This window comes from Urocampus carinirostris, chromosome 17 (assembly GCF_059441175.1).
Source record: "Urocampus carinirostris isolate Australia breed hairy pipefish chromosome 17, RoL_Ucar_1.0, whole genome shotgun sequence".
In the NCBI taxonomy this organism is placed as follows: Eukaryota; Metazoa; Chordata; class Actinopteri; order Syngnathiformes; family Syngnathidae; genus Urocampus; species Urocampus carinirostris.
The window spans coordinates 4,726,154-4,748,340 of record NC_142365.1 but is presented as its reverse complement, the minus strand read 5'-3'; the positions used below and the strand labels follow the sequence as shown (position 1 = coordinate 4,748,340).

At 38.4% G+C, this 22,187-nt stretch overlaps 1 protein-coding gene across 2 annotated transcripts in view; it reads left to right on the top strand.

The window, feature by feature from the left end:
- The first annotated feature begins 5,666 nt into the window (after positions 1-5,666).
- The window catches only part of LOC148349001 (progesterone receptor-like), a 37,765-nt gene continuing 21,244 nt past the window's right edge, over positions 5,667-22,187 (top strand). For both annotated transcript variants that reach the window (XM_088320754.1, XM_088320753.1), the window contains exons 1-3: positions 5,667-6,439; positions 20,505-20,656; positions 20,792-20,908. In XM_088320754.1, coding sequence (XP_088176880.1) covers positions 5,904-6,439; positions 20,505-20,656; positions 20,792-20,908 — 805 coding nt within the window. In that variant the 5' untranslated portion in view covers positions 5,667-5,903. The remainder of the gene's footprint in view (positions 6,440-20,504; positions 20,657-20,791; positions 20,909-22,187) is intronic.

Sequence of the window (22,187 nt, the reverse complement as noted above, 5' to 3'; positions counted from 1 at the left end):
AGAGGAAGCGGAGAGACTGTTTATCCAATCAGATGCAAATCAGAGAAGTAGCAAAACTGTTAAAAGTGAACAACATTCTAGCGAGGGTTCACTGTGATACAGAGCGAAGGAACAATTGCAAGTCAAAACATATTGCTTTTTAATGTCCGAATAAATCTACCATTTTACTGACTCTAGCGCTTGCCACGATTGTGGTATGTTCAAATTTATGCTTTTGCTTATAAAGGCATCGTGACAACATGGAAACTGTACTCAAACCCCAGATGAAGCTTTATAGTGCGGCACGCCGCAGTTTTAGCAGAATGGACCATTTCATGGCCAGAGATACAATTCAAAAGCAAAGGCATTTATGGTTTTTGGATAATTTATCACACGCTTTATTTATCATCATTGCATCGAGATTTATCATCAGAATCGCTATGTAAACAAACAAATTCTGTTTTGAGGTTGGAGAAAAATGAAAGATAATGGTACCAGAAAGGCCCAGGCACAGCAGCACGACGGCGCAGTGGTTAGCGTGTGTGCGGCACAGTTCCAACTGCCATCAGTATGTACCTGTATTTACTCATCTTCATTCATGCAATGTTTGCGTTGCGTCGTCTGTTACAAGCCACGTGAACTCCTCTTTCCACGATGCTTTTCATGTACGTTTACGTTTTGTAGCGTCATCAATTTTGTTAGCTTCTTTCGAACCTTTCTTCTGGGGCTGAGGTTTTGCCGTGATTCCTAACCACTCATCGATTTTTCTCGTTTTCTCAGTGCATCTTTGGAAAGTGACACCTTATAACGTTCGGGAAAGTCCGGAAGTTATTCAATGCAGGCTTCTGATTGGCTGCAGAGTATGCAAATTGCCAAACGAACTAAAACTCAGAAATTTCCAAACCGAACGAAGATTTCGAAATCGGAATAAAGCAAACGTTTGATTTGAAAAAAAAAGAAAAAATTAAAAAAATAATACAAATATAAAATATTTCAAACACTGGTGAAACTAAAAGTAGGCATTTATGCTCAGATTTGTCAATAATAATAATAATAACAACGGTTGGGCTCATTGCGTAGCCGTGTACTTACCTGACTTTGATGTTAGCAGAATGGATTCAGTTCCTAACAGGTGAATGGTGAATGAGACTCCACGTGTATTGGTAAATGGTAAATGGTCTGCATTTCTATAGCGCTTTTCAAGTCAATGAAGACCTCCCAAAGCGCTTTACAATGTGCTTCACACTTACCCATTCACACACACACACTCACACACCAGTAGGGAGTCAGCCATGCAAGGCGCCTACCTGCTTACAGGCATCTCTTTCAAGCAATCCAGGATGTAGTCTTCTGTTCACCGAGTCAGCACAGGTCAAGCTACCCAGGACCCTGATGAACAGCAAAGAACCTGTCAGATCGTCTGCGAACCTATGCTCCCAGCTAGGCAAGCTTTTGTGACTCTCCGACGCTATCCTGCCCTGTTTTCTGTCTGATACCCGTTGCTGACCTCTTTTCTGGACCCGTTTCTGTTTTTGCTCCTCCACCCCTGCCATCGACCTGCTTTTTCTCGCTGTCAACGACTACCCTCGCTCGACACGGAAGTGCCACTTCCGCGTTCCAGCTACCCGCTACCTGTGACCGACAATCATCAGATCGTGGATGCAAGTCCTGTTCTCCTTCTCAATAAAACGGAGTAAAACAAACGCTATTGGGTCCCATCTCCGTTCCTGGTTTGTGACAAAAGTCCCTGGAAGTTCTTCCACAGCTGTGATCAGATGTTACCGGATGTAAGAGAATTATTTTAGCTGTGTGTTTAATTTTTTTTCACAAATAGGAGTACAGTACAAGACGTTTTTTTTCCAAGTCCCGTGAGGTATGAACTAGACGAGTACATTTTCAACAGGTTTCTGGGGGAAGAAACTGTCAGGATTACTGATTCAAGGCAACTGCAGCCGCCCCGTTGGCGCCGACAGCCACGGGACCTGATTGGCTGTTGGACTCTTTTCAAGCTCCCGTCTTCCGAAAGGAACCCGTCAGACCGTCTGCAAACCTATGCTCTCAGCTAGGCAAGCCTTTGTACTCTCCGACATTATCCTGCCCTGTTTTCTTGCCTGATACCTGTTGCCGACCTTTTTCTGGACCCGTTTCTGCTTTTGCTCCTCCGTCCCGGCCATTGACCCGTTTTGCCCTGTTTCCTGCCTGATACCTGTTACCGACCTCTTTTCTGGACCCGTTTCTGTTTTACCCCCCCATCTTGGCCATCGACCTGTTTTCTCACTGTCAACGACTACAATCGCTCGGCACGGAAGTGCCACTTCCGCGTTCCTGCCATCTGCTACCTGTAACCGACAATCATCGGATGGTAGATGCAAGCACTGCTCTCTTTCTGAATAAAAACTGAGTAAAACGAACGCTATTGGGTCCTGTCTCCGTTCCTGGCTTGTGACACAAACTTGGAGAAGAAAAGTTTGGAGATGTGTGGAAGATTGGGCTGCTCATCATGCCAACATAGGCAGCAGCACAGATGATGGTCTAATTAGTGTAAAAGAAATTCTACTAAGAAGCGATGTTCTGAGTAAATCGGGTCAAAAGGGTTCATGAAGCATCACAGGCTAGATGCCGAGCTGTAGCTATCCATTAGGTAAGGGATTTACAACCCCAATGGTTGGACGAGTCATTTCCCATTAAAAAAGGAAATAAATAAACAGCTTTAGTGTCCCACAGGTTAGTGAACCCAGCACTAAGCAAACCGGAAAATTACTTTGGGGACGCTATTCTTTCACATTAGAACAGTCAAGTTTTTCTAAAAATCAGCCCTCCCTCACTTGTTGCTCACAGCATGCAACACTTTGAACATTTTGGTGTAGAGAAATAAAAACCAGGTGACGGGGGAGAGAAAAACAAAATAGATTGCGGAGAAAGAAAAATGTGAATATAGTGAGTAAACGTTGTTTAGGGTTGTCTGTGTTGCTAAATGTTACCCATGAGGCTCTTGAACTCCACCCGGGGGAGTAAAAGCCCACATTAAACCCCACCCCCACATTTGCATACCCTATTTTTATGACAGTGTGCATCTTCTGTAGCACTATTTAAATACTCTATAGCAAAACGTTATATTGGGTATTTTTGTATTCTATATCATTCTTTTATTATTTTATTTTTCAACACAAGGATACTGCTGGAAGTGTGAATTTCCCTATGGAGATGAATGAAGTATCTATCTATGTGGAAACGGGTGAAAATGTGCTAATGTAATTTAGTTATCTTCATGATGTTCGTTTTTTGCCATGTTACTCACCGCTATTGTTTGTATTTACCACTTAATGACGGAGACTCCAATAAAAACAGGGGTGGGGGACTATGCGCTAAAATAACAGCCGAATAATTGACACACACAGCTCACTCGATATAGAGTTTCTAGCAGAATCGTGTAGACCCTTCTATCTACCGAGAGAGCTAACCACCGGATGCTAATGTTCCACCGGATACTAACGTTAGCATTACGCTAAATCTCCTGCCCGCTGCTATCAATAAACAGCAGCTTGCACACCCTGACGGAGCTTTTATCGTCGCTGGCGACTTTAATCGGGCATGTTTAAGGACTGTACTTCCCAAATCCATTCAATACGTGGACTGAGCAACTAGGGGAAAAAAACACTGGACCGTGTGTACAGTAAGATCGAACATCTAGTTGGATCCGCCCAGCTCTGTCTGTCCCTCACCCCCTCATACACCCCCCCCTCCGGAGGAAAACAAAGCCTATACAACAAGGACAGTACAAACATCTTCTTTGTTCCTTTGTCTCTTTGTTTTCCTTGTCCTCACTGTAAAATGTGGACCTGGAGTGCCACGTCCAATTTTGTTGTCACAATGTATCCCATGTTGTAACAATGACAATAAAGGTATATTCTATTCTATTCCATTCTATTCTATTAATCAATCACTACCGTGTAAATATTTACCGATTTATCCCAATATTATTTTGTTTCTTAATTTTCTCTTTTAAGTATTTTACTACGTTTATCCCGGAGTGCCATGTGTATTCTTGTTGTAAACAATGCTTCCTGCGATTTTATCAATGACAATAAAGACGATTCTAATTCTAATGCTATTAAATGCTCCTAGACTGTCATGAAAGGAGGATATTTTTTCATGTTATCTCTTTGATCTCCAGCAAAACTAACATAAAATGCAACAGAAACAAAATGAAAATAAATCCAAACGGCTTGCCAACATCATTTTTGCCGTTCCATGGATTCCGTTACTCCCCAAGCCTGCACAGAATTGAGTCATTTGATTCATATTTAGTTTCTTTTGTCTTTTCTTAGCATGTTTGGTATTGGAGTAATCCAAAAGTCATTGAAAGTAATCCAGTTAAAGTAACCCTACCCAACCCTGGTCCCCAATCACCACCTGTGTACTGCACTTTATTTAGATAGATAGAATATACCTTTATTGTCATCTTACAAAATGGGTTGAACATATTGTGACAACGAAATTGGACATGGCACTCCAGCTTCGCATTCAACAGCGAGGATAAAAAAAAACAAAGAAGATAAAGGAACAAAGAAGATAAAGGTTATAATTTACATAATATTTACACAAGAAGTTGGGCATGTAGGATGTTACCAGGGTTGGGTAGGGTTACTTTAACTGGATTACTTTAAATTACTTTTGGATTACTCCAATACCAAATATGCTAATAAAAGACAAAAGAAACTAAATATGAATAAAATGATGACTCACAACACGTGGTAAGCGTTCTCTCCTGGCTTTGATCTCTTTGATCTCCGGCAAAACTCACATCAAATGCGACAGAAACAAAATGAAAATAAATCCAAACAGCTTGCCAACATCATTTTTGCCGTTCCATGTATTCCGTTACTCCCCAAGCCTGCACAAAATGTAGTCATTTTATTCATATTTAGTTTCTTTTGTCTTTTCTTAGCATGTTTGGTATTGGAGTAATCCAAAAGTCATTGAAAGTAATCCAGTTAAAGTAACCCTACCCAACCCTGGTCCCCAATCACCACCTGTGTAATGCACTTTATTTAGATAGATAGAATATACCTTTATTGTCATCTTACAAAATGGGTTGAACATATTGTGACAACGAAATTGGACATGGCACTCCAGCTTCGCATTCAACAGCGAGGATAAAAAAAAACAAAGAAGATAAAGGAACAAAGAAGATAAAGGTTATAATTTACATAATATTTACACAAGAAGTTGGGCATGTAGGATGTTACCAGGGTTGGGTAGGGTTACTTTAACTGGATTACTTTCAATGACTTTTGGATTACTCCAATACCAAATATGCTAATAAAAGACAAAAGAAACTAAATAGGAATAAAACTATGACTCACAACACGTGGTAAGCGTTCTCTCCTGGCTTTGATCTCTTTGATCTCCGGCAAAACGAACATCAAATGCGACAGAAACAAAATGAAAATAAATCCAAACAGCTTGCCAACATCATTTTTGCCGTTCCATGTATTCCGTTACTCCCCAAGCCTGCACAAAATGTAGTCATTTTATTCCTATTTAGTTTCTTTTGTCTTTTATTAGCATGTTTGGTATTGGAGTAATCCAAAAGTCATTGAAAGTAATCCAGTTAAAGTAACCCTACCCAACCCTGGTAATAGAAGCGCCCAGCCCACTTGGTGCCACTTTGGAATTACGCACGAACGCGCGCACGATCCAAATTGCTTTGTGGCTTTACCGTGATCGCATTTGCGCGCATCCCACCCCAAAAATCGTCTTTGATCTAGCGAACACGTTTTCCCTGCACGTCTTATTTGTTCAATTAGCGATAATTTTATGATTTTGTTTTTTAATCCATCGGGGGAGATCCTCTTTACTCACATCATTTGAACCCTCGTCCCATTTCCGACACAGCCGTCTCCGTTTCTCCGGGACTCGCCATGGACGACACCGGCGAGCACCTCCAACCCCCCGGGTGTTGGTACCAAGATGGAGCCGCCAAGTACTACAGGTTCCCGGAAGAGCGGGAAGTCATGTTTCAAACTCCCGAGACGACGCCAGGTGTCCCCGCCGCTTCTTTGGACTTTTCCCCGTGGGACACCTTGAATTCGAACTTAGTATACCACTTGAACGTCTTAACGCCGGTCCTGGCGCACCAACCGCCCCAACAAACGGAGGCGTCCGGTTACGGCCAAGATGGCGACTATCCACCGGAGGCGTTTGGCGTCAAGTCCGAAGTAGCCGCGGAGGCTCCGTGGGGCAACTGGTACAATTGCCGCGTCGAGAACTCGTACAACTACCGCGGCGGCGAGAGATACGAGACTCGACAGAGCGGGGCGGACGCGGCTTTCGAAGGGGAGCCGTTCGAGAGGAACAGCGAGCGAAGCGAGTCTTGGTTGCCCGCCATGATGATGCCCAATGCCAACTTTATCAAGACCGAAGTGGGACAATGGACGGACGTCTCCTTCGACTCCGGGTAAAGAAGCACACTCCGAGAAGTAAACCCCTTAAATAAATTCATGAATTGAGTAAAACAATCAAAATAAATCTTGGAAATTAAACTAAAAAGAACTCTTTGTTTAACCATCGTGTTGTCTCCAATCACCGCCTGTGTACAGCACTTTATTTAGATAGAATATACCTTTTATTGTCATTGTTACAAAATGGGTTCAACATATTGTGATAGAATCGTGGACTAATTAACCTAAAAGTATGGATGGATATAAATAAATCATCTTTAAATTTAAATAAAACCAAAGTAATATTCTTTGGTAATCGTAAGGCAAATCGAGATTTAGAAGTAAAAATGGATGGTGTCGCAATAGACATTGTATCAGAAATTAAGTTTTAGGGGTCATAATAGACAATAAATTAAGTTGGAAAACACACAGACACATACAAACTAAGGTATCTAAAAGCATTTCAATCATTAATAAAGCCACATTTCTTTTAAATTATAATGCATTGTATTTATTAGATTGTTCTCTCGTTCTGCCATATTTAACATATTGTGCAGAAGTCTGGGGCAATAATTCCAAAAGTTGACTACAGCCCCTTTTTATCCTTCAAAAACGTGCAATAAGAACTATACACAGGGTAGGATATCAGGATCATACCAATATTTTTTTCATGCAGTCCAAATTATTAAAATTGGATGATTTAATAAAATGTTTCACTTCACAACTGTTATTTAAGGTCAACAAAAACATAGTACCGGAAAACATACAAAAATTATTCACTCGGAAAGAGGGAAATTATAACTTGGGGGCCTGTATTAAATTCAAAATCCCAAAGGTGAGAACCACCAGGAAAAGTATGTGTGTGTCTGTGTGTGGAGTCAAACTATGGAATAATTTACAAGATGAGATCAAACAATGTCCAACTATCCATGTGTTCAAATTTAAATACAAAAAAGCATTACTGGCGAAATACAGGGATGAAGAAAATGGGATATGAGTGAGATTGGAAATACTGCGTTTAAAACTATGGTTAACTTGTTGTTATTGTTGCTATTATTATTTCAGAACTGTTATTATAAATATTATGTTTATTTTTATTGTTGTTATTATCATTGGTGCAGCAGTGACATTTGGTAACTAGGCGCATCATGACGTTGAGGGATGGGTATTACAAAGATTGTGTATAAAATCTGTGATTATTGTAATTATTATAATTATTGATATCCGACCTATGTAATAAGTATATCCATGAGATTAGATTAGATTAGACACAAGAGGAAAGGAGGATTTGTAAAATGTATTTAGGGGTAGGGAAAATAAGCATCTGCTTCTGACTACCCCTTTTCGAACATGTTATGTGACATTATTTTGTTGTTGACTCATTGTTTTTGTCCTGTTTTTATTTTGATGTTCGAAATAAAGTTTTCATTCATTCATTCAATAGATAGAATATACTTTTATTGTCATTGTTACAAAATGGGTTGAACATATTGTGACAACGAAATTGGACGTGGCACTCCAGTTTTACATTTAACAGCGAGGATAAAAGAAAACAAAGAAGATAAAGGTTATAATTTACACAATATTTACACAAGAAGTTGGGCATGTAGGATGTTACCAGGGTTGGGTACGGTTACTTTAACTGGATTACTTTCAATGACTTTTGGATGACTCCAATACCAAATATGCTAATAAAAGACAAAAGAAACTAAATATGAATAAAATGATGACTCACAACACGCGGTAGGCTTTCTCTCCTGGCTTTGATTTCTTTGATCTCCGGCAAAACGAACATCAAATGCGACAGAAACAAAATGAAAATAAATCCAAACAGCTTGCCAACATCATTTTTGCCGTTCCATGTATTCCGTTACTCCCCAAGCCTGCACAAAATGTAGTCATTTTATTCATATTTAGTTTCTTTAGTCTTTTATTAGCATATTTGGTATTGGAGTAATCCAAAAGTAGTTGAAAGTAATCAAGTTAAAGTAACCCTACCCGACCCTGGATGTTACATACAGTTTTGGGATTGATGCCGAGAGAATAACTTTTACTTTGTTGCCATTGCTTAAATAAATCTATATGGTAAATACAGTCATTTAAAAAAATAAGAATTTGTTTAGAAGTTTACATGTATTTCATTACATTTCTGCATTTGCAAAGAGAATAACTTTGATTTTGATATATATAATTTATTATTTACACCTTACATGTAAATATGTGTGAAATTAAATATTGATTCTACTGTTGGCACCAATGCAGGAAAATTCACAACATTTAAACTGAAATAAGTTATTAAATTTTCTGAGTATTTAACAACACAATAGGCAGGGCAGTTTAAATACCTTTGATTTTGAAAGTAACTCTTGATATAAAGAGGGACCATTTGTTTCACACGGGAATAACTTTTACTTTGTTGCCATGCTTGAATAAAAATAATCACTTCAGTCTTGGAAATTTACAAAATAACCATTTGTTTTAGAATTTTACACGTATTTCATTACATTTCTAGAATAACTTTTTGATGTCTCAGCCCCCTAAGTAACTATTTTTGTTTTAATATAAAGGGAGAACAATTATTTCACATTTAGACATTTGTCCTTATGCTGAGAGAATAACCTTTAGACAAAAAATAATCACTTCAGTCTTGGAAATTAACAAAATAACCGTATGTTTAGAATTTTACATGTATTTCATCACATTTCTAGAATAACCTTTTGATGTCTCAGTCCTAAGTAACTATTTTTGTTTTAATATAAAGGGAGAACAATTATTTCACATTTAGACATTTGTCCTTATGCTGAGAGAATAACTTTGACTTTGTTGCCATTGCTTGAATAAATCTATATGGTAAATACAGTACATTTAAAAAAAATAACAATTTGTTTAGAAGTTTACATGTATTTCATTACATTTCTGCTCATGCAAAGAGAATAACTTTGATTTTGATGTCTCAAATTAAATCCTAACTAATGATTTTGTCCAATATAAAGGGGGAACGAGTTTTTCACATCAAAACATTTATTATTATGCCGGGAGAATAACTTTGGGTTTGGAAATGTATAAAAATAACCCTTCAAACATTTGGAATCTGTATTTCTATTTCATTTATTTCTTCCCCAGGGCCATCACAACCCTAAACAAGCATGCAAAACTGAAAATGTATATGGTGTGACTTATTTTGGGGTTTCTGCTAAATGTTATTGCACTACCAGTACGGTGCACAATTCTTTCAATGCATTTTGATATCAATGACAATTAAATACATTCATATTAATGATGGGAAAATAATTTGGACATGTTAATTGTGAGTTATCCTATAAGTAACTCTTCTGTGTTTTTTAAAAGGGGAGAAAGTACTTCACATATAAACATTTTCATATCGTGAGTTATGTCTTAAGCAACTCTTATCTGCAATATAAAGTAGGAACTACGATTTAACAGAAACATAGAGCAAAATGCATAAAAGAAAGAATTGCTTTTATGACACACCTTGAAAAACAATTAAAAATATCGTCTTTAAAATATCAAATTTTTGTTTTTAATATTTGTTTTACTGTGAAACTGTTGATATTTGCAACATTTTTAACAATAGAAATAACATTCAACTTTGTCCAAACTATTCTAAGCTTTTAGTTAGACATGAAATAGATTCTGATAAATTCTTGAATCTTACGGCTTCCTATCAAAATCTTGAAAGTACCTCCTCCCGAGAGTGTTCAGTTGCAGGGGCTCCAATCTTTGTGTGCCGTTTTGCCCTGATTCTAAAAACGCGTTAATTCAAAATCATGTTATTTGTGTTAGTGCTCTTTTTTTTACAAATATGTGTCTTGTGATTATGTCGCAAGTTATTTTTAGTGGGAATCATGCTTAAAACCATCTGGGCCGATCTCAAGGATGAGTGGGAGTAGTAAAATAATATTTATGGCCGGATTTGGAAAAAAAATTACGGTTGGTATTAATAGGTTTTCTAAACAGCATGGTGTTTTTTTTTTTTATCAAGCAATAATTGTTATAGATTTTTGTTCATATTACGGCAACTTCATGGTATTACTACGTTAGGGACGTTGTAAATTGAAATCCGTACCGCATGAAATGGCATAACTCGGGTCCAATGTTCCCTGTAATATTCCCCGGGTCTGAGCGTTCACACAAAGTTGGTGAGCAACGCTTGAAACAACAGTGAGCAACCGTAATCCCAAGTGTGGCAAGACAATTAATGATCAAACATATCCAAAACTTGACATCAATTTACATTTTGCTGAGTTTCCGGCAATGCAAAATTATTTTTCTCTTTTGAATGAAATGACCCATGTACGACTGCAAAGGTTGTACGGCCTACAAACGTCGTTTGTTCTTACAATTCTTTCACAAGATATCCATTTCTTTTTATTTCCCTATATATTTTGTAGCGTAATATTAACATTTTTGGGGGCTTATTTAGTCAGTTGTAAGATACAGAACTGTACTTAATCACATGTTTTAGTGGAAGTACAATGTTGGCAAGATTCATTTGATATCATTGGAAATTATTTGAATGCAACACAAACTTTTTCTTCTTTTTTCTGTGGTTTTTTTTCTACTTTTTTTTAAATTCCTTTAAAAAAAAATCTCATTGTGTTTATTTTTTCCGAGCTGTTACTTTTTTCTTTTTGTTCTCTTTTTACTTTTTTCATACACTTCTTTTTTTCTGGCGTTTTTTCTAAATTGTTCCTTCTTTTCTCTCTTCCTTTTGTTTCTTTTCTTCTCAGCTTTTCACTACTTTTTCATTTTGGTATTTTTTTCTTTTTTGTTCTATTCCCCCCTTCCTTTAAGTCATGTTGTGCATAATTTTACATCATATTTGGTCATGTTGGGATTAAAGAAGCAAAAACAACCCGAAGAGCCGTTTAGGACCCGAAAGAGACGGTTCCTTTTAGTTAGCCGAGCCGAAGAAGCCGGTTCTCTACTAACTTTACTCAACTTCGTTCTACTTCGACTCGACTTCAAAATACCGCATTTAGGACACAACGTCAGGGTAACCCGTGTATTTTTACCTTCATGCACTATAACTTTGACTTAAGTCGCTTCTTAATTAGTAATTTTGAGCCCTCATTTTTGTGCGCCGGCTAGATTTCCTTGTGCGCTGAGAATGTGCGAGCAGTGCGCAATTTCGCACGCACGCAGTTTAGATGAAACACTGCTCGGGTCCTATTTTAAAGGAAGTCCTTTTGCGTTTTAACTAAATGTTACAAATGACATTTGCAAGTCTCCAGTCCATAATTATGAGGAACAATCATTTTTCAAAAACTTGTCAACAAGAGTTTAGTGGACAACAGACGGAGGCAATGTCCCGCTGTCATCCCTCACGCCTGTGGGCTCTTTTCGGTCCTTGTTTCAGCTCAGTACCCCGAGACTATAAATCATATTCTATTGGTGATGAATTACGATCAATCACGAGAAATAGGTGGCGAGAAAATTTTATGTATAAGCTGTGTAGAGTGGAAACTCACCAGGATGATAACTGTGTTCTAACTCCTTTGTTTGTGTTGTCACTCAGCATGGGATTGACTCCAGATGTAGATTTACTTAAGAGTCAGATGTTTTCTGTTTTCACCTAATGGCGCAACGGTCAGTTTGTGTGTTGTAGCGGCTGCCGAAAACCCACATTAAGAATTTGTGAATTTGACACAGTTGGATGACTGATTAGAAATGACAGATTCTGTTAGTCCAATGTTGCTCTGATCTGGAGTATAAACACTCATACGTCTCATCTCATCTCATCTCATCAGCTCCGCCGCTTATCCTCAGTAGGGTCGCGGGGGTGCTGGAGCCCATCCTAGCAATCATTGGGCAGTGGGCAGGAGACACCCTGAACGGGTTGCCAGCCAATCGCAGGGCACACAGGGACAGACAACTCGCTCGCTCATTCACACCCAGGGACAATTTGGACAGGCCAATCCACCTGAAATGCATGTCTTTGGAATGTGGGAGGAAACCGGAGTGCCTTGAGGAAACCCACGCAAGCACGGGGAGAACATACAAACTCCGCACAGAACATACAAAGTCCGGTAGCTGAATTTGAACCCACACAGGAGGTTCCCAAGAGAGTAAACCTTTCTCTAAAGTCTTTGCAGTTTAGTTCACAAATGCTAGTCTGGTTGTCAATGTAAATGTAAATGTTCTGCATTTATATAGCGCTTTTCAAGTCAATGAAGACCTCCCAAAGAGCTTTACAATGTGCTTCACACTTTCCCTTTTACTCACTAACTAACCGATAGCAGCATCAGCCATGCAAGGCGACTACTTGAAAAAAATGCTTCAATTTAGGAAGATTATTTTTTAGGACTAATAATTCATTTTTCTTTTTTTATACTATTTCAAAATTGTTTGAAAAATGGTCAAAAATGCTTTTATTGAGGAACATTTTTTAAATAAACAGCCTTCTTCTAGTTTTACATCATTTTATAAAACAAAAATAGAATAGAACAGAAAAGACCTTTATTGTCAGTGTTACAAAATGGGTTGAACATATTGTGACAACGAAATTGGACGTGGCACTCCAGGATCACATTTAACAGTGAGGATAAAAGAAAACAAAGAAGATAAGGTTATAATTTACACAATATAGTTTTGGGATCGTATTAGTGCAAAAATAGGCAACATTGTGCAAAGTGAAAATCATGTAAAGTACAAAAAAGGTTTGAATTGATAAAGACTGTTTCAGATTAAGAATATTTATTGTCATTGTCAAAGACCAACAAACTTTGTTCAGAGCATCCATTCATTCTATCACAATTAAATAATACAAAATTCACGGATTAACTATCCACATTTCTAGTGATGTACAACTGTAGTGAAGTCACTAGGAAAGTTATGTTTTCTTCACCCCTAAGTAGCTTTATTGGACCCATAACATACATTATCTGTCTTCAGTGATTTGAAAAGCGCTGAATAAATATCAACAATATAACTATAACCTTATCCTACTTGTTTTATAACCTTATCTTCTCTGTTCCTTTATCTTCTTGGTTTTTTACCTCACTGTGAATGTGTGAAACTGGAGTGTCATGCCCAATTGTCACTATATGTTAACCCATTTTGTAACAATGACAATAAAGGTATATTCTATTCTATTCTATTCTATTCAACAACCTTAAAGGAGTGCACGTTACTAGCATAAAGTCACGACTGAATCCCCAGTCAGCTCATTCATAATGCGCGTGCAAGTACATTTATTTCTTAGATGCACTTGAATAATTTTGTCTTTTTTCATCTTTTTGGGGGTTTGGCGTTTGGACTCTACTGGAAGCAGGCCTTTTTTACATTTAAATAATTTGCAGGACATATCAGCCTGGTCCTCCTGTAAGGGGGATTATCTCATGTGTGGCTCATTCTCAAGGTTTCTTCATTTTCCTCATGATGAGGTTTTTGAGTTTTTCCTTGCCCTCATATAGGTTTTAGATCACGGGATGGTGTAATAATAGTCTGTAGTTTACAATAATTTTTGGTCCGTGCAGCCCTTTGAGGCTCCTTGTGAATAAGGGCTATACCAATAAACATGATTTGACTTGATGCATTACAACGGGTCAGGTGTATCGACATTTCGTTCTGTGTACATTGTTACAAAGAATGACAATACAAAGGAAATTATTATTATTATTATTATTATATGCATTAAAATCTAAATTACACCTCACTTCAATATAAAGCCTATCCATACCACTCTTACTTATGACCTCACCAACAGCATACCAAATGCTGAACAAGTGCTAAAATCTCTTCTAAAACCTAATAAAGATAATTTTAATGTAATGACACGATATCCCCATCTTTTCTTCAAACAATGGTGGCTCCATTTTCAAATTATCACGATAATTCTAGTTCCCTAATCGTAAAATAGACACAGTCAAGTCAAGTCATGTTCATTTTTATATTCCTTGACCACAGGAAGTATTAAAGAGCTGTGCAGACTACATTACACCTCTGATCTAAAACCTATACAGGGGCAACAAAAAACTAAAAAAACTTGAAGAGCTTCACATATATTTTAGTGAACAGAAAGAAGGTGCTTCATACATGATTCATATATATATATATATATATATATATATATATATATGGTCCTAATAAAGACGATACCAATTTTTATAACAATGTATACAACAGTTAACACCAATAATTATTTGCGTGCCTCTTTGATGGCAATGTGTCCTTTAAAGCACAGGAAACTTTATTTCAGGGCAATGGGACATATTGTATTTGTATTTTACCGGACGTATTGTTTTTGAGCAGATTGAACATCAAAGGGGGTGGAATGGTGGTTACGCGTTAGCGTGTCTGAATCACTGTTCACAGGTCATGGGTTGACTTCCAACTGCTGGTCCAATAGAGAGGCTTTGTGATCTGAAGCACAAGTTGAGCTGTGATTCCTTATTGTGCAAATCATTTTATACAAAAGTACCGTAAATTCCGGACTATAGAGCGCACCTGATTATAAGCCGCGCCCACCACTTTTCGGGAGGAAATCCGATTTTGTACATACACAAGCCGCACCTGTATATTAGCCGCATGCGCCCACATAAAAAAAAAAGGTTAAACCATAACCGACACGATCCAAAAATCACAGCCGGCAAATTGAACGGAAAATGATACCGGTAGTTAAGGTTTTATGCAGACCTGCAGAGTCCGGGTACCCGTTGAAAGTAATCCAAGGAAAAAAAGTGTATATTTCCAAAGGTAAGGGTGGGAAAAATATATATACACTTTTGTCTGCCGTGTCCACAAACAATCACCTTTACTCCACTTCCCGTCAGCCCGCGTTTGCTCCGCCCCTTCTTTCTTATTCACCCGTGAAAAACATCAGAATAAGTGTCTCAAATAAATACATTACAAAAATATACAGTTGCAAATACATATTATACATATATACACGTATTTACAAAGAAAGACGGTACACCGAGAGAGTTTTCAAAGCTTTAATAATAATATCATAACTTTCATCCCAAACCGTGCCTGTGAAGGGTAGCAAAACGCTACTAGGAACACGCTCGCAACACAGTAATAGTCTCTGTTAAAAAAAATATGATGTACTTGCAGTAATCACGGTAAGCTGTCGTCATCTTCCTCCTTATGACTGACGTCACCAAAGTCGTCTTCCCCGGTATGGGAAAGAGACTACGTCATACAGACGTCGTCCCACGCTCTCTTATTCAAAAACACGCTAGCAACACGCTCGCAAAGTAAAGTTTACAAGCAGTTGCTCTGTTTCCTTCTTTATCGGACTGCTCGATCGAATTTAGCTTGAAAGCTGCGGCATGTGCCTTTCTTTTTGCAATTTGCATGGTGAGGATACTTCTACGCTAATTTAATTTGTGCACAAGCTAAGAAGTTGCAGTCTTCCTCGGCGTATATATTTCACCGGTCTAAATCTTACCTTTTGTACTCGAGCGCCGCTGGCGGCTGTTAGAAAAATGACATAAATTGGCCGCATCACTGAATAAGCCGCAAGATTGAACGTTAGGGAAAAAAATAGCGGCTTATAGTCCGGAATTTACGGTAGTATGAATCAAAACACAGCCTTTAGACTACAGAGGCCACATAAAACATAAGAGAAATCATTGACATTGACTATCAGGTATTATGTGTAACATAAAAGGGAACTTCTAGTTTTGGTAGACTAGCCTTGAAGCCTTTCTTTTTGTTCTCCACCCTTCTCAAGTCATGCACACCACGATGCACTGGAAGGATCATGTTTTTTGTGACATTTCCAACCACTATATTAGACTTGATTTGAGTGGACCAGAATCTTTGCAACTGGATTAGAGACCACCCAAATAAACAACCGCCTGCTCAATCTGGCTGTGAATTTGAATTTAAGACACAGTGGTGAAGGGAGCACTGCAAGCACCTGTTTTGGGACCATTGCTTTTCATAGAAACAAATGTATCGCTTTCCTTCCTCTCACTGCAAAAGTTTTAACTGAAGCACTGTACAAAAAGGCCAAAGGAAAACTATCTTGGGCAAGGCCGCAGGTCCTTTGGCATATACTCCCATTTCATGAGCCAAAGTGGTCTGCTTGGGAAAGCATGATGTCACCTCTTGGTAGCAAACAAACCTGGACGAGCGGTTTAGGAAGGCCAGCTCTTGTCTTAGATGTATTCAAAACTTAGTCAGGGTACGTTGTGATCATAGAGGAATTGGAGTAAAACCATTTTTGATGGTGAGAGAAGGACTAATTCCCAATGCAGGTCAAAGCACTTTGATATATGGTCTCATCCTAAATGTAATTGTTTTCTTACAGGAAAGGAAGACGCTGTTTGTTTTAGTCACAAGATGGTAGGAATGTACAAACGTACCTAACTTGGATGAACAAACCAGGATGAAAAGGGAGTTATTAGCAAATCTTCATTTCAATACAGTTTAGGGTCAACACTGTGATTCCCGCGAGCGTGAGTTAGCCCCCCAAGAACACCTAATGGCCCGCGGAATGGTTCTGAAAATAGCTCTCCAGTGATGGGTTATTGATTTTTAACAGATATGTTTTTGTGGTAGACTGAGCCCATTACAAACCTACTTCAGATAACTAAGTAATGCCATAATAATAACATAGTTATAATATGATTGTGTTATTTTACAAATTCATATCAAACTTTGGGAGCCCTTCGCTACTGCAGGAATGAGGTCTAAATATAATGGAAGCTAGAGCTTTTGTTGGTGATAGAAAGGAGTGGAGAGGTGTTGTGAAAGGATAGTGAGATTGTGGACGCGTTCTTAAGGATGGGCTGGGCAGCCGTATGATGCGGCAGGGGTAAACCAGTGAAAGTTGTCGGGCCCTGCTGTTGAACAAAAGAGTGTGTCGTGTCACCCTGACCCGAGTGACACGGACGCTTTCTGGTGTCCCATTTCATCTGGAGGGACGAAAGCATGACCAACTCAGGTGCCGAAGTGCCTAACTTGTTTGGGTGTTTGGGCATTTGGGATGGCCATCGTCCCAAATTTTTTGTGTGTGTTTTTTTGCTATTTTTTTTCCCTTTTATTTTCTTTGTTATTGTATGTGTTTGTCTTGCTGTCGGTCACCCCTCTTGAGGGATATGACCAAGGTAGATAGATAGATAGCCCTTCGCACTAATCAGTAACAAAAAACTAGCTTCAAAAAGGTTGGTGATCCCTGGTTTATATTAATCATCAAAAAAATACTTTTAAATTAGTGATTTTGTAATTAACACTTTTTAATCTTTGTGTCTGACTGAAGGAACACTGTTGGTTTCCTTTATTTCGCCCCTTAAAAGGCCCAGGGTTCACAAATCACACGAGTTGGTTACCTTCAAAGGCTCCCAGAAAATTGCAAAATCTATATTGTCAATTTGATATTTCAGTTTAATAGATTTTCATCAATTTTTTAAAATTCAAATTTAATCCTTATTTTGTGTACTAATAGTTGCACGTGTCGCCAGATTAACATCCCGGTATGCCAAACAATCCAACCTGGCAGAACTGGATCTAAAGGGGCGGTTTGGTCCCTACCCTGCTGGAAACAGTACTTGCAGTCTGGATTTGAAATATATCTTATGTGACAAAGGCTTGGGACTTTTCGAACAAAAGATTGTAGATCAAGTGTTGATCGTGGTTGAATATAAAGCATACCTCACTGTCAGTTTCACTTTCAAGTCTTTGTACAGCATCTGCAAGTAAGCTATTAGGGTCTTCACAAACAATTTGAAACACACTCCCAGCCAAAATAAATACTTAAGCTAAGTCATAGCTTTCGGGTTTCTTGTTTTATTTTCAACATAAGGTTAGAGAATGTACCCAATGCATTGTATTTCAAGATAAGCACAATTATCACAAATGAGAGGGAACGGTTTCCTGGATGATTTTCATTTGGGGTTACGTGCAGCTGCCTTTGTTAATGTGTGCCCACTCAGATCTACTTACGTGATTTTAGTTGGCATATATCTCACTTTTCATCTTGATATAATTTACGCTATTTTCTCTGGTGTTTTGGGGCGTTAAAGTTATTTCTTTAGACTCGGATTGCCCTTGTCTGTTATGCTACGAACCTCGGTATCAGCCGTAGTTTTCTCTAGCTGTTTTTCCTACCGTTTCTGTCTGAGCGCAAGAGCTGACGCTGGGTCCATCCTGCCCCTACACAAAATTAAAATGTATGAGTCGCACTATTTAAATATGTTCACTGTCTGCACAGGAGCTTGTATTACAGATTTAAAGTCTGATTGAGGTTGTCTGAATCCGCCCAGGCGTTTATTTAAAGACAACTACAGTTTTTGACTAAAAGGTCATTCTTTCTACAAATGCGATAAGATTGAACTGTACCTCAAAATACATTACACAGTAGTCCTCTTTATCCAAGCTTAATTAGTTCCAGGATCCCTCTCGTAGCCCAAATTGCTTGTGTAACAAGCGAATTTTCCCAATATGAAATAATTAAACTAACCGGCCCGTTTCGTCCTCTCAAAAGTTTCCAAATGAACATGTCATGTCCTGCACGGTTGTCATGGCGCCCAGCTGGCCCCGCCCCTTGACACCGGCTGAGACGCATTGGACTGATTGCTCTTGGAGTACTTAAGCGCTTCTTGTGGAACTGCCCGCTGCCAGATCAATGTTTAACCCTCGTTAAAACCCTGTTCATGCCCGTTTGATCTGAGTAATGCCTAGTTTGTAACTTTGATTGCCTTTGGACCTGTTTTGTTTTGTTTTTGGTCCGTTTGTGTGTTGGACAACTTTTCTTTCCTAATTAAAGTGACAGATCGTCTACGCATATGAGTTCCGACTTCCTGCTTCCCGGTCCGCTTCGTGACAGAACAGCTGTAAAACACATCACTAAAAACACATTCAAATTGTGATAAAACACTAAAAATATGGCAATTACGTTACAAAATATTTTAATTAAATAAACTGCGAGTATATTATTGGCACTGAAACAAATGGGTGCGCGTGGTGCGGAGGAAGGGTGGGTGGTTACAAGGAGGAGTCGCGAAGATCGCATACCTGTCAACTTAGACATTTTCCCTGTATTTTATCCTTTTTTTAGCATTTCAAATTGTCTATGCCGTGTAACAATATTTATATGTGAAAAAACATTTTCAAAAAGACTGATCGCTCTAATCCAGATGCTCACAGTTACTGCTAGCAGACGACAACGCCATTGTAGATGTTTAAGATTGTCACGTTATTCTACATAGTCTGTTTTGTGAGTATGTGCCGCATTGTGTTTGTAAGGTTTCTATCGCTTTAGAAGAATTTGTAAACATTAATAAGGGGAGCAATCGGTGGAGGTTGACAGGTATGAAATTGAGAAATCGTTGATAATACGAAACCACTTACTGTACCCTTAAAATTAGTTACTGTAACTCAAAAGGAGCGTACACACAAACATATTTTACAGAACATTTTTGGGATTATTTTGCTTGTAGTAGTTTGCATGTGCAAACTGGACAATCTGATGCAATTACAAGTGGTGAGCGTGCTCTAGAATTAGCCTTTGAGGGTGCTCCTTAACTGGATTTTCCTTTGCATACTTAGCAAAATTTGTGTTGCATATAAAAGATCGTGTTTAAAGGTGCTCGTATAAAGAGGTAGCACTGTACCTTATTTTTCTGTTAACTGTAAGTGCAAATTCACATTTGGCCCCTAGATGTCTCCATGCAAACCTTTGACATTAATATGTACGTATTTATTGTTTCACACTGTGTCATTATTCAACTACGTTGATAAATGGAAGAACATTATTTCAAGATCCTTACTTAAGCTTTGCTGAAGATCGTTGAGCAGAGAAAAAAAGAATGGATCAGAACTGTCTTCGTTGTCAGCGATAACAACGCAGTGTACATTGTTTACAATGGGATTAGACGTGGCACTCCAGGCTAAAACATAATATTAAATATTTGAATAGATAGGCAATATTCACAAAGTAGTATTTGTATGCCGGCCTAAGTTGTATGTGCATCAGAAAAGTGGTGGTTTATCATGATTTCTGCACCTACAGAAGACATTTAAGTCTGCCTTGTTTTGTTAAACGTTTTTCCACGCAGTAACTAAGAGCGCAGCTTTCCAATGTTGTATTCACACGTGTCATGTTTGCAGGTTTGAACCAGGCAGAGAGCACATGATACCAATGGAGGTCTTCTACCCGCCCCAGAGAACATGTCTGATCTGTTCTGACGAGGCATCTGGATGCCATTATGGGGCACTCACCTGCGGCAGCTGCAAGGTTTTCTTCAAAAGAGCAGCAGAAGGTAAACTGGGTCAAAAATGAGTACCAAGGTGGGAAAACTCACACTGTAATATATTGTACTCAATTGACACTTCAGGCACTGCTCTTAGTTTCTTCCTGACCTACACCTGACACACGCTCTTGTTTTTATTGAAAGGAAAACAGAATTACCTGTGTGCCAGCAAGAATGACTGCACCATTGATAAGATGAGAAGGAAAAACTGTCCATCCTGTAGGCTGCAGAAGTGCTTCCAGGCTGGGATGAGTCTTGGAGGTAGGGTGGATGAAATTCTATGAGAAGGGGAAAAAAATTCTGCAGGTGTATGGATTACAAAATCCTTAAAGCGGTGGATTGAGTCCTTCTAGCTTCAATCCCAGTGTTATACCCTTAGAAAAAAAGCGAGTCATTTGTAAACAGGTTTTACTAACGGAGCCTCTGTGATAAACAGGGCAATGATAAACAAGGATGTGCTCGACACACAGCCTGGTGTGTTGTGTATAAAACTGTTCATATAATTTCATTTTATTTGATCATATAACAGGGAAGACATGGCCTACTTGGTTATAAAAGTCATTTTACTCTTGTAAAAATCTGATTTATTGGCAGTTGTTACCCATTAAGTAGTCATATTTCTTTTAAGCACGGAAACTAAATCATAGTATGCTAATATTAAACAAAATAGATGCCAAGTTCTATTTTCCAAAACATTCAAACTGAAGTTTGATTTGATACCATTTTGGGAGTAGTTTTAAACATTTCAATAATGCTGTCTTTGGTGGTGTCCCTTTTGAGATCTTGATTAAGATGCAGCAGCAGGATAATTGGGTACGTTTCAAAGCAGGCAATAATTCGATTGGACACAGAATATTGACAGTATTCCGATTATGTAAAGCCATTTAAACATGCACAATAATCCAAATAAGGTCTTAGTCTAACTGTGAGTATTCAGATTTCAATGGCTTTTGATATTCCAATTACACAAGCATGTGTACGCATTCGTGTGCACACTTTCCCTTATCTGGGATATTGTTATGCCCCAAAGCACTGTTGGACTTGGGCAAACTCACTTAGTATTCTCCAGGACATTTCCAATTTATTTTCTGCCCCAATGGCAAAAATGCAACAGGTGTATCCATCTATAAACAGTACAGTAAATGTCACCGTTGTATACGTCTATATATAGTATAAGTCTACTGTTTTGGCCAGCTACGTACGAGCACACGGGATGCAGCAACGGAGCTTGCTGTTGGAGACAAGCAAGGTATTTCGCTGAATTTGGTTAGTGACATGAACGAAATAATCCTTTACTTAATGTAAAATGTCACACTCGCTTTGGAATTCTATTTATAATATTCGCAAATTCGGCATATAAACGATTTATCCGGATTGCTTCGGAAGTCCAATATTCCGTTTACAATTGGATTATTGCCTGCACGTAGACATAAACACTAAATTGGTGTAACAGGATGATGCAACAATATAATGTATATTTGTGAGCTATGGGAACAACCCAAATATAAATAATGCTCATGAAGTAAAACCTCCCAGGTGC